The following is a 14,135-nucleotide window of genomic DNA, read 5'->3' as shown; positions in this document are numbered from 1 at the left end:
TGGTATCAGTTCCAGATATCAGACATTTACCGAATCTTATCAGAAGTTTGCAGTGCAAGATAGATTAAACATCACTGGGGGGTAAGACAAAAATTTGTGTGGTTCAGAACTTCTGAGTCATTAAGTGAAGGTGTGGAGGGTGAGAGTCTCCCATGGTAACCTCAATAGTAGCCCCCAAAGCCAGAGCTGTAGCCAGAGCCGTATCCATAGCCACAGCCACAGAGGGAACGGGAGCCATAGCCGTAGCCACAGCCCAGTCTGCGGAAGCCACAGCCATAGTTGGAGCCATAGCCACAGCCCAGGCCTCCGTAGCCATAGCCTCCATAGCCACAGCCTCCGTAGCCACAGCCTCCATAGCCACAGCGTCCGTAGCCACAGCCTCCATAGTAGCTGCCACACATGGTGTTGGTTGTTGGTTGTTGAGGTTGTCCTTGGGTAGAGAAGGTGAGAAGTGTCTCTTCACTGTGGACATTTTCCCCCTGTGGAGGTCTTTTATATGCTCTCAGAGTGGGTGTCACCACAACACGTGTCATGTCATTGGCTAATTTGCAGGACCACTGTGAGTAATTTGTTGACTTCTGGTTTTAAACATGGCTTCAGAGGCAATGAAGAGATCTGCTTTGTTTCACCACATCTGAACCATTCTTTGGGACATTAAGGAGAATCAGTTGTCTCATCCTCAAAGCTGTACTCATGAAATCTTTAATTACCCTTTGTAATCAATCTCTATGGAAAGAAATAACATTTTTATTGACAAACTCTGACCTGCTCCAGATAAATAATTTTGCTTTCTTTGTATTGACATTCAGCAGATCATAGTATTCTCTCTTGACCTTGAATTCTCCATTATTACCTCCTGCTGCAAACCTATTATTTTCCATGAGAGAGTCTTCTCATTTTCATGCAAGAGATGCTTTACCACTAAAAGCCAAGAATTGATTACTTAGTTTCATGATGTTTTTGATAAAAAGCAAATAGTTTAAAATTCTGAAATACCAGGTCTAAGAAAACCAGACTTTCTCATTTACACTAATATTTCTTAAACTTTTAACACTCTATTTTAAGCACGAACTATTTCCCCCATGGTTTCAAATTTATACCCTGAATTCAGAGTCAGAAAAAAAAAGAAGAAATGATGAGGTTTTACTGGATTCATGAAATGACATTTTTATGAAATTTTTTAAAAATTTGAACTCTGTGATCTGACTGGAGTATGGTGTTTTTAATTTAAAACAATAATACTGCCAAAGATAACTTTTTGTGGAATCTACTAGATTTTCCCTAACAAACTGGCTTTTTTTTTTTCACTGAAAACTGCCCAATCACTTTAATAAATAAAGAGTCTTTAGGATAGGGAAGAAAAAAATAAGATGCGTACATCTGAAGAGGTGTTTTTTAAACATGTAAAATATTTCCTAAACTTACGAAAATATTTCTTTTTTTTTTTGACTCTTTTTTTTTAATTAATTTTTTATTTTTTATAAACATATATTTTTATCCCCAGGGGTACAGGTCTGTGAATCACCAGGTTTACACACTTCACAGCACTCACCAAAGCACATACCCTCCCCAATGTCCATAATCCCACCAAACTGGCTTTTGATAAAATATTTCATACTCTGAAAAATATGAGAAATACATTGCTATCATCATTATTATTATTATGTTATAACTTTTACTACAATGAAGTTCACTGTTGAATTCAATGATAAAGTCAAATAACCACTCTGAACCTCTGTGTTCCTAGAAAAATCGACTCCTAAGAGTCAGTGGAACACATCTGATAAGTATAAAATGTATGTTACTCTCTGTTTGCACATATTCTCCCAATTTTTCTTCAGGAAAAAATTCTCATTTGTTTTTGTGTTAAATATAAGCTCCTTTGGAAGCATATTTTGAAATGTATATTCATTTATCTCCACCATTTCTTTGTGTGAATGTATTGATTAATGCAAAGGGATAGGGTTGAAGTATCTCCAACAAGAATCTGAAGAGTGTTGTTTGCTGACCTATCTACAAAAAGTTAGGATGAAAGAACATTGCAGTAGCTTAGAATTCTTTGTATAAGAAAGAAAATCCCACTTAAGAGGATGACAGAGGAACCTGAAGTACAATGTCAGTAACCATGTGCATTACATGGTATTAGAAATAACTAGCTTTGCCTATTGCATTGTCTCCCTTGATAATAATGGATATTTCTAATTGGGCAAACTAAAATGAGGGAAATCTCAATATTTTTCTTTAAGTTATCGGTGTTTGAGAGGTTTATATATGAACACATGTAAGTTCTGATAGAATAAATTTCTAGTCTCAGTACTGAGTAGGTATAAATAAATCTTTTTAAGGATAGAACTATATGAAAAGAACTAGCTATTCCAAATCAGAACGTCAATCTGAGGACTCAGAATGACTCCAGATTTTGAAATAGTTCTATTATAAGACAAGAACAACAATCTCAGACATTTTTTTTTAAACTTAGTAATGTTTAAAAGCCACATAATTTAGAAAACTAGAATAAGCATACAAGCAAATGGCGAAATCTGGAAAGAGAAAATATATAATTTGTCATGAAAGAGTTGACTTCCAAATGTAAAGATTCATTAAAGTCAGACAAATACTAATATGAGGTAAGACAGGGGACAAATTCAGAAATTCTTCTAAAATTTAGAGTAAAAGCATAATAAGAAAAAAAATACAAAAATAGAAGAAATGTGTAGAACATATTCCAGGTATCTAATATTGTAGAGTAAGGATCACACATATAAAAAGTGACAAGGGCACCTGGGTGGCTCAGAGGGTTAAAGCCTCTGCCTTCAGCTCAGGTCATGATCTCAGGGTCCTGGGATTGAGCCCTGCATTGGGCTCTTGCTCAGCAGGGAGCCTGCTTCCCCCTCCTTTCTCTGTCTGCCTCTCTGCCTACTTGGGATCTCTCTCTGTCAAATAAATAAAGAAATCTTAAAAAAAAAAGTGACAAACAGAAAAAAGGAGCAGAGAAACATTTAGAGAAAGACGTTTTTAGATAGAAGATTCCTAAAACATAAACATATATTTAGTGTCATATCAGACATTAACAATTAAAGGATACTAATATTTAAATGTCCTGAGAGTTTCTTTGCTTTCTCTGGGAAAAATATTACCTAGAAAGAATAAAATATTTTACATTTATACACAAAGAGAAAAAAATCCTGTAGTTATGAGAACTGCCACTTGAGTACATTTCTTCGTCACTACTTATTTGCAGTTGTAAAATGTTCATAGTTTTAGCACATACCAGACTTGTTCTGAGAATGATGTGAGATAATGCACATGTGGGATTTCACACAGTAACTGCTCTGTGGTAAACAGCTTGTAAATGCTATCTAATTGTTATTATTATTAAAATAATAATTATAAATTGTTACAGAGTTCTAACACAAGAATTCCACGAAGAGCACCAGGCAAGATAAACAGAGAATATTCTTATATATAGGAAGAAGCAGAAAAAAAAAACCCATGTGTATAATAGTGTCTGATAACACATACATAGCATTTATTAAATTCCAGGCATGGTTTAAATGCTTTACATATCTTGACACATTTAATTCTCATAAAAACACCAAACTGTAGGTGGTGATTTTTATGTAAGAATAACAAGGCCTAAGAATTTACATAATTTAACCAATGTTATAGGCAGCTCAGTGGAAGAATCTAAATCTCACACAATGCAATATATTTATTCATACATTTTGCCTCATGAGAAAGCCTAAGAGTTGCTATCCCTGTTATAATAATGGATTATTTATAATAGAAATCCATGAATTTAGACTGATGTAAATAACTGAACAATGAAGTGGAAAAACTTCCTTGAAGAATGCCAACTAATATATTTGAAAAAACAAAAGATGAAAATGAGAAAAATCAACATTTGCAATCCATCATCATAATAAATAATTCAGGCAAGAAAGAAAAATAAGTGCTAAGATTAATGATAAATTTGGGAATTTGAATGGAATATTCATGTAGTCACAAAATATCTCTGCCAAAATATTTCTTAATGGCTAAAAGAATAATAAAAGTAACTTTCAGGTAGAGGAATCTGGTACTCATCATATTGATGAAGTGTAAAATTATCCCCATTGGTAATGGAACTCATCAACCTCAAGTGCCACTCAATGGAGTCCAACAAAAAGCAAACACCAACCCTTTCTTTATTCGCTTGACAAAATGCATAACCTTGTTCTAATCACAAGGAAACATTAGGAAAATCAGAACTGGGGAATGAATATTCTAAAAGAAAATATCTCCTATAATCTGTAGAGACATTAAAGTCAGGGAAGAGACTTTAAGACGGTGTGACAACTGGGCACATTTGTGACCCTAGATTAGATTATTTTTCTATCAGAGCATTATTATGACAATTAAATTCTTGGAAAGAATATTGTAGAAAGGAAGAGGAGGAGGCAGCTTGGGGTAGGGAGGAAAGCTGAGTTGGCAGTCAGCTCATTGGAAGGCTCAGGAAACAATATGGAAGATTCGAAAGCTGGGATTTCCCAGAAGAATTGTTGGAGGTTGGGGCAAGAAGGTGTGTCCTTATACCCTCCAAGTGATCAATCATGGGAGTCTGGCTGCAGGAAGTGGGTGCTGTCTTGTGTTGACAGTGCTCTTCACCTGAAGGTATTCTGTAACACCACCAGCAACCGCACAGTCATTTCTTCATTGCTGAAGAGGAATAGAGTGTTGTTGTACCAAGTGATCCCAGAAGATTTGGACTAAAGGTGATAACACGACACTTAAACTTACATATGTTAGGGGTGATCCAGTTATAAATATAAAAAAAATTAATATAAAGTTCTTAAGTAATTCACCTATTACCCAGGATGCTCACTGATATAATTTTGACACTTAATACTTGGATTTTGTTCTCAGAATTTATCATAGAATACCAAGTTGCCCCCCCCAAAAAGAACACAAAACTGTCTTATATTCACTCAATGCTTGATTGACCTAATTTTGGCACAAATTTCCTTATTTTTAGCACCCAATGATCTTAATCTCTGTCTTAAAAATATTGGTTTTGGAAATATATGATTATTTTAATTGCTAGAGTCAGAAAAAATAGATTGTGATGTATTTTAGTAAATGATTATCTTGCAATGTTAAAAATGTACTAATGTGTTAATCTCATGAAATAATAAGAGGTTGGGAAGTGCTCTAGATTATGACAGGCAACAAATTGCAAAGTATGGCAGTTTTCACTCATTGGATTCTCTATCAAAAATAAAAGCTATGAAGAGACAGACAGAGAGACAGAGAGAGAGACCAGACAGGGAGAAAGAGGAAACCAACTGCCAAATCTAGATGAAGAGTACTTAGCTGTTCATTATACCGCTTTCCCAACTTAACTAAAGGTTTGAAAATTTTCAAAAGTAAATGCTGGGAGAAATGAATCGATATAGAGAAAAACATTATTTTTTGCTGTACTGAAATCTGCAGTGAATCATTTTTTGAATGCCTAAATGTAAGTGACTTCTGTTTGAAAGCTTGAATATGAGTATAAAAAAAGTAAAAGGGAAAAAAAACATAAAAAATAAAAATGAAAGAGTGCCACGTCTAGGAAAAAGCATACGACCTCTAGGTAACACAGAGGGAAAATAAGGACACATAATTATGAGATGTATGCTTGCTTCTGTACTAAGAAAGCAGAAGAAAATGAAAATACAAATTGGGTGAGCAGGAATGGGTAGAAGGAATAAATACAGGAGTGAGACTATTTATTACTGAGTGTATCTTTATATATAGTTTTGATCTCTGAACCATGGAAACACTCCCTATATTTTAAAAACAGAATAAATACACTTGAAATCAAATATAAATGGAAACAAAAGAACTCTTTCCGTAATATAAATAGCATAACTACTCAGGAATAAAATTAATTCATAGCAATGTTGAGCACAATATTCTGTCCATTCTTAGTGGGATCCCTTCTAACGCTAAGAACGCTGCAATGAAATTTTAGCAGGTTTCTCAGGGTATTGCTTTCAGTATGCAATTGAGAGTGAATATTGCACACAGGTTTGAATAGAGTTAATACAGTGATTCTGTTGGGATCGGGAGTTTTCAGTGTAAGAAAGAAGCAACTGTGGCATGGGGTAAAATGTAAAAGAATCTTATGTTTTTCAGTTTTAGTTGGAATTATTCATCATTTGAAGCTTTTAAAGAAGTGAACCAGCCAATATGAATACAAAGCAGATGCTTGTTTGGGGCTGTTAGTGGTGGCATTTCACTTGATGCGAAATACTTAGAGAAGCTAACATGTCAACCAAATATGTTCATGCTAAGACAGGCTAAGCGGCAGATCTTGGAAAGCTATAATCAGTAACTCATCTCATGAGTCTCTAATTTAGGATCTGTTCTCTAACTTAAGTCAATATCTGATTTCTTTGTGTTTCATCGTTATGACCTACCAGGTAGGCCAAAGGAGTTTTTAAAAATCTGCCATTGCTTGAGATGGACAAGCATAAACCATCTAAATTCTGCATAGTATTAAAAGAAAATTCTAAGCTTCCAGAATAAATAGGAAAGACAAGTCTTCATAAATAATGGTTTTAAAGGAAAAAAGGACTCTCTTCTGGGTAACGATTTTTCCAGAGATCTTGATTCCATGGCTTCAACATTTTTTACTATCTTGGACCAGTCAAAATGAATTGGGACAGATCCATTATCTTACACTAAAACGCTACTTAAACTCATTCATGTCTAACACAAAAGCTTGAAATACTCTATCAAGAGAAGATAATTGCCAAGTTTACAGATACATTAGTCACAGAAAATTAGTGGAGAAAGAAATGATTATAGCTACAACCATGAAATCACATGTATCACAGGAACAAGAAATCTCAAGAAAACCACCAAGTGGCTCTAAGCTTAAATACATACTAGTTGGTAGAAAAGGTATCACTTAAAAAAAGCTATATATTTCCAGACACATAGAAGTTAGGTACAACAGTATGTTTAAACTTCTCTACCTTTTGCATTGAGCAAGCATAGGAAATACTACTTCTTCTTCTTCTTTTTTTTTTTTTTTTTTTAAAGATTCTATTTATTTATTTGGGAGAGAGAGAGAGATCATATGCAAGCAGAGAGGCAGGCGGGGGGTTGGGGGAGAGAAGGCTCCCCGCTGAGGAGAGAGCCCTATGCAGGACTCAATCCCAGGATCCTGAGATCATGATGTGGGCCGAGGGCGGAGGCTTAACCTACTGAGCCACATAGGCACCCTGGAAATGCTTCTTCTTTGAATATTCCCCAAAATATTGAGGTGCCTGGGTGGCACCTCAGGTTGGTTAAGTCTCTGACTCTTGATTTCAGCTCAGTCATGATCTTAGTGTCCTGAGATCAGCACAGGGGCTGCTTGGGGTTTTCTCTTTGCCTGTCTCTGCCCCTCTCCTGCTCCTGGTCTCTCTCCCTAATAGATAAATAAGTAAATAAGCCTCCAAGCAGACTAGAGTTGGAGAATTCTGGGCCAACTTCTGCATCTTCTAAAGGATTTCACTATTAAGGTTTGGTATAAAAGTACTTTGAATATATAGTGTTTCCAGGCAATGCTTAACTAAACTGACAAATTACCTGTTTTCATCCTCACAACGCACCTGAGTAGCACATGGTTATCAGTACCTTACCAAAGCAGAAAAATGAAGGCTTCAAGTTTGATACTTCTTTAGTGTTGCAAATCAAGGATTTGGTAAAATAACTGAAGTAGAAACATTAAAACAAGATGTCTCCCCAATAAGGCAGTTGTTTCCTTTAATTTTTTTTAAGATTTTATTTATTTATTTGACAGACAGAGATCATAAGTAGTCAGAGAGGCAGACATAGAGGAGGAAGCAGGCTCCCTGCTGAGCAGAGAGCCTGATGTGGGGCTCGATCCCAGGACCCTGGGATCATGACCTGAGCCGAAGGCAGAGGCTTTAACCCACTGAGCCACCCAGGCACCCCTGTTTCCTTTAATTTATCCAGGAAAAAAAAAAAAAAGCTAAAATGACAAACACTGGACTTTAAATGACAAGAAAGCCAGGTTTATTATTCCACACTGAAAGAGTTTATTAGGAAATTAGAGAAATGGTTCCTGCATGAACATCAAAAGGGAGGACCTATGGCAGCACATTCCAGTGAGAGACCATACAGTTCTCAGGATGAGTTTCACAAGCTCCCACTTCTCATGAGGTAAGTACAGGAAGGAAAAAGATTGCTGTATTCGACCCAAAGGGCTCCTGAAGGCAGCTCTTCAGCAAAGTTCAGAAGCTGTGGGGCTCAGAACTGGTGAATCCCATGTCCAGGTGTGGAAGGTGAGAGTCTCCCATGGCGACCTCAATAGTAGCAGCCAAAGCCAGAGCCATAGCCAGAGCCGTATCCATAGCCACAGCCACAGAGGGAGCGGGAGCCATAGCCATAGCCACAGCCAGAGCCACAGCCATAGCCACAGCCCAGTCTGCGGAAGCCACAGCCATAGCTGGAGCCATAGCCACAGCCCAGGCCTCCGTAGCCATAGCCTCCATAGCCACAGCCTCCGTAGCCACAGCCTCCGTAGCCACAGCCTCCATAGCCACAGCGTCCGTAGCCACAGCCTCCGTAGTAGCTGCCACACATGGTGCTGGTTGTTGAGGTTGTCCTTGAGTAGAGGAGGAGAGGAGAAGTGTCACTTCAGTGTGGACAGTTCCCCTGCAGAGACCTTTTATATACCCTCGATGTGGGTGGGATCCACCACAGAAGTCATGCCACTGGCTAATCTTATGACTAATCTAATTAGTTTGTTGTTTCTCAACCATAAAATAACTCTTAGAGGTATTTGGGAGACTCACTGTGTTTGGCTCTCCATTTGGACTCTAGTCCAATCAAGGGCTTCAAGGAAAGAAGATACACACTCACACCTATGCAGCCCAGCCTCAAATTAGAATTTCATTTTAGCCTCCTATAACCATACTTTTTATCAGGAAAGATACATTTATCAGTCTCAATCTTATTTGCTCCTGGCACTAGTTAGTTTCACTAACGTTTTTAACATTTCATAACAATACTACTACTTTTGACTCTCTTCTTTTGAGCTGAGTCAATTGTTTTCTGCAGGGATTCAGTTCCTTTTCATACTAAAACCATCATGTATCTTTCATCCCCATGATGTTGATAATAATTCAATTAAATTTTCCAAAATACCAAGTCTGAGCAAGATGCATTATCCTTTTCTATGTGTACCAATGAGTTTAATTCCCATTTATATTCAATTTCTACTGAAGAACTACAACACAAGTTATTTCTTGGAATCCAATTGTTCTGCTTTTCTCTTTCTACATTGAGCATACAATTATACAAATAAGTATTCTCATTAATATTAGAATAATAATCTAAGGAACTGTCCAATAGGTTTAACATTGCATATTTGCATTTACAATGTATTACACAGAGGTCAGTTCCTTTATCGAAATGCTTAGTCATTATTCTCTATGTAACTGATCATACTGCATTCTCTTGCAGAGCCCTACCATTATTAGTCTTTATTTAAATTAATGTGGTAATTCTTTCCATTGGAAGGCACTGGAAAAGTGAGAATAGTTTCATGTAGCAGTTAAAAAAATGTACCTTTGTATCTTTACAAGAATGTGTGTGGGGAGCTGTCATCCACACATCATGTGGAATCTATTAGTGTTTTTGTTTTTCTAGTGATATTTCTGAGTCAAACTATTTTTATGTATCCCCTCATAACCATATGTGGAGACAGGGAGTAAAAGATGATGGATACTCTCTGTATTTTAGTTAACTCTTCTCCATAGATTATAAGAATGAAGGTGCAAAATTTTAAAAATTTTCCAATTCATCTTTTAAGTATATCTAAGGAGTCAACAATGCCTCTTAATAAAATAAATGTTTTCATACTGAGGATCTGATCAAACACATTCAACCTTTCATCTAGTGTGTGTTTTTGAATGTTCTTTCCATGTGTGTCTTTTGGTAGCTTCATTTTTGTAAAATGGGCATATTATTGTATCATTTTATTCACCATTTAGTGGACTGACATCTTAGAAGGAGAGGACATCTTCACTATATCATTTTCAGATTTCCATAAAGAAATTAAAAGTAGTTTCAACTATCAGGGTCAATTAAGTAATAAGTTAGAATAAGTTTTCAGTAAAAACTAATTTGAATAACATGCTGATCAGTCTTCCTCTAGGTCAAGTTCTTAGAACGTCACCTGAAATTGATATTAGTCAGTTAAAGAAAAAAACACAAAACTATAGTTAATTTTTTTTTTGGTATTTGATTAATATAGCCATAAAAGACATTATTATTCTGTGTAATACAATACCCCTAATAATATTATTAAAGGGGTTATATCTCTATAGAATTTGCTTCCTGGGGCTAATTTGTTTCTTTTGAACAACAAAGTTTCTCTCTGATCATAACCGAGAGCTTGCACCCGAGAAGTTTCCATTAACAATTTGTTTTCTGCTGTGATTTTCTGAACCACATTTAGTTCTGAAGTACATTCCATGATCAAAAGCAGAACAAAACAACCCCTCCTTGTGTCCTTGGTCCTTTCCAGCTGCTCTCGCATTTTCTTCTGTTTCATTGCAAAATTTCGTGTTTTTTTCCATGGTAGCTTTCTCTTTACGTCTTTCCTCACACCTTTGGTCTTTTGTCTTCACCACTCCACCAAAACCGCTCCTGCAGGGGCCACCAACACCCCAACCTTCTCAAAACTAGAGAGCCACTCTTCATTTCACTAAGACTCTGAGTAGCATACAGATTCACCAGCTCCTCTTATTCCTGGAAAACTCCCTGACACTTATCTATATCCTACTGCACACATTAGATTTAATTGTAGTATCACCAGGTGCTTCTGGTATAGTAGCCCTTTTTTTTTCTCCTCTTCAGATCTTATTTTCAAATGTGAAGGTGCCCAGCTAGGTGCTTGCCCTGCCTATAGTTTACATTTAAACACTTTTTTTTTAATTAAGTGTTTTTTTTTTTTTTTCTTTTTACTTTGGTGTAGATAACACACAGTCTGTGTTATATTAGTTTTGTAGTATTCAATATAATATTTAAACTTTCAGGATTACTCTGGATACATTATTTTATCCAATTAATTTCCATTCACATTTCCAATTCTGATATATATCCAAATGTTCACTTGACATCTCCTCACAGTGTTAAATGTCATAAAAAATTTAATAAAATGAAGCTAAGTTCTAGATTCTTCATAGACTCAGTTTCCTTCCTTCCTCTTTTCCTTCCTTCCTACCTCCCTTCCTTCCTCCCCTCTTTCCTTCTGCCTCTTAAAGCGTACAAGACATAAATCACTTGGGGATCCTCCCCCTGGTTTATTCTTTACTGCATTTCCACATTAAGGTTGCTAGATTATATATGACACCCAGTTAAATTTGAATTTCAAAATTCAAAATTCAGAATATTGAATTTCCCAAATATTACATGGGATACGCTTATATATATAAATTATTTATCTGAAAATCAAATTCTTATTTCCTATACCTAGTAACTGGAAGCTTAGAAACATAGCCTTTATGGGCTGCCCTGTTATAGCCTTGACTAGATCTATGAGCGTCTCTTGGAACACTCTTCCTCTCTTTATAATATACAGAAATCAGTAGTTTTATTGTTCTTCAGATGTAGCAAACCTATTTCCAACTTAAAACTTCTGCTTGGGAGTTGCTGAACCCTTGAAAGTAATAGCAAAAATAGCTAAGACCTTTTCTTCCTTTCCCCTGACCATCCAGTCTGAAGTAATCTCTCACTAGTGCTCTTTTAAAATTGACCTTACCTTGCCTTGATTTGTAATGTAAATAGATTTATCCCTATCAGAAATGATCTCCTTCACTTGTCATTTGCTTTCAAATATCTACCTGCATTTCCTGCCCTTGCTCAATCTAGAATTTAAATTCCATAACAATAGGGATCTTGTCTGTCCTGTTCATTCCTCCATTTCCAATGCTCATAGTAGTGCCTGATAGATGATTGATTCTTAAAATTTTGACGCATGAAAAGGTTAATAAATGACCAAATCAATGCAATCAAGTATAATTTTAATATTCTTTTATTTTGAAATAATTTGAGTTACCAAAAGTTGCAAAATATATAGAATTTTCCCATTTATTCTTTATCCAGTTACACAAACAACTATGTTACTACTTTCATGATCAAGTACAATTATCAAAACTAAGAAATTAACCTTGACCATATTCTTAACTAACTTCAATATTTTATTTGGGTTTTGCCTTTTTTTTTTTTTTCTTTAGTGTCCTTTTTCTGGTCCAGGACCCAATTCAAGGTCCTACATGGCATTTGATTGTCTTATGTCTTTAGTCTCCCCCAAACTGGTGACATTTTCTGTATTTTTTTAACTTTTATGGCATTAACAATTTAAAAAAGTCAAATGTTCTATAGTATGTTGCAAAATTTGAGTTTGTTTTCTTATAAGGAAGTTGAGGTTATACGTTTTGGGCAGGAATATCAAAGGAGGTATACCTATCTCTTGTGTCATAGCAGGGAGTACATGTTGTTAGTAAATCTTTAAAATTTTCTGGAGTAGATTTTTAAGCTCAAATTACTAATACAGTAAATCCTTCCATTTCTATATAGCCATAGTCCATGGATTGGTTGGTTGATTGATTGATTGGTTTAAAGATTTTATTTATTCATTTGAGAGAGATAGAGAGAGCAGGACCAATGCAGGGCCAGAGGAAGAGGGAGAAACAGACTCCCCACTGAGCAGGGAGCCCTATTTGAACTTGGCTTGATCCCAGGACTCTGAGACCCTGACCTGAGCCAAAGGCAGACACTTAACTGACTGAGCCACCCAGGTGCCCCTGGTCCATGGATTTAAACTTTAGGGATTCTACTGTGGTTTTTGATCATATACAAAATGATAGATGCATACACATGTGAAGTATAAACCGAAGTGGAAAATACTGCTTCACACACATACAAAAACCACCAGAAACACAATAAAACACATTAATTATTCAGATATTTACAACTGAACCTTGCCATGTTTTCTCTATGTAGTCTACGTGACTTCTGCCCTATCTTCTCCACAAATTTTCCCACCTTTCCTACATCTTTGAAACCATACTTTTACTCCCAAGGGTGCATATATGCAGCTAGGAAGGAGGATCTTATTAAAGGAAAAAAGGATTTTGAAGAAGTGGAACATGTATGGGTTATGTAATCTCATGGTAGCCAGTAATAGAGTTTAGATCTCACATCTGGAATAAACAAGTCACCAAAGTAGGAGAAAACCCTTTCATTAAAGGCACATGATTTCATTACAGGCATCCTGACACACAGCAAAATTGTCTTGGATATTTTGGTAATGAGGAATTCTTAAGATGGTTATAATGCCAATTAGTTTGAAGCACGAATCCAATAGAGCTTGTGGTTTGCCCTATATACCACTCAGTTGGTGTAGAAGGACTTGTGTTGATTAGAAACTTAAAACCCTAGAAGCTGATCCTGCTTTTCAACTGAGACTTCTTCTTACACTATGAGCTTCTACAACAATTACTCTGGTGGCCTGGGCTATGGCTATCATGGCTATGGATGTGGCTATGGTGGCTACGAATATGCTTCTTACTGTCCATGCTGCTATGGAGGATATTGGTCTTCCAGCTTCTTCTGAGAAGTTCTAAAGTATGGATTTGTTTAGGAAAATTTTCTATGAGATCCTATATGTATTCCATGTATTATTTATAATAAACTATGTTATTGTCTGTTCAAATAATGACTGTCAAATCTTAGACTACCATGTAACATCGGAAAGCTTTTGATTGACATCACCTGAGTTTTCAACAATTGAGAAAAATATCCATTTGATCTTTATTGTTACATGATTGAACACAAACAATATCCACCATTTCCATTTGATAAAAATGTCTAAATTCATTTTTCATTAAAAGTAATGCTTGCAGGGCACGTGGGTGGCTCAGTTGGTTAAGCCTCTGCTTCCGGCTCAGGTCATGATCTCAGGGTCCTGGAATCAAGCCCCACATTGGGCTCTCTGCTCAGTGGGGAGCCTGCTTCCCCCTCTCTCTTAGCCTGCCTCTCTGCGTATTTGTGACATCTCTCTGTCAAATAAGTAAAGAAAATCTTAA

The 14,135-nt window shown here is 36.2% G+C and overlaps 2 protein-coding genes across 2 annotated transcripts in view; both read right to left on the bottom strand.

The window, feature by feature from the left end:
• LOC116592371 (keratin-associated protein 6-1-like) lies at positions 1–533 on the bottom strand. Its single transcript, XM_032345611.1, has one exon. The coding sequence runs from the start codon at positions 531–533 to the stop codon at positions 162–164; it is 372 nt and encodes a 123-aa protein (XP_032201502.1). The 3' UTR covers positions 1–161.
• Positions 534–8,073: 7,540 nt separating this feature from the next.
• Positions 8,074–14,135, bottom strand: part of LOC116592359 (keratin-associated protein 6-1) — a 15,636-nt gene continuing 9,574 nt past the window's right edge. The window contains exon 2 of the mRNA XM_032345602.1: positions 8,074–8,674. Within this exon, the coding sequence (XP_032201493.1) occupies positions 8,344–8,674 (331 nt within the window). The 3' untranslated portion in view covers positions 8,074–8,343. The remainder of the gene's footprint in view (positions 8,675–14,135) is intronic.

Source organism: Mustela erminea, chromosome 1 (assembly GCF_009829155.1).
Source record: "Mustela erminea isolate mMusErm1 chromosome 1, mMusErm1.Pri, whole genome shotgun sequence".
NCBI classification, from domain to species: domain Eukaryota; kingdom Metazoa; phylum Chordata; class Mammalia; order Carnivora; family Mustelidae; genus Mustela; species Mustela erminea.
Note: the sequence above shows the minus strand (reverse complement) of the source record. Positions and strands in the feature narration are given on the sequence as shown.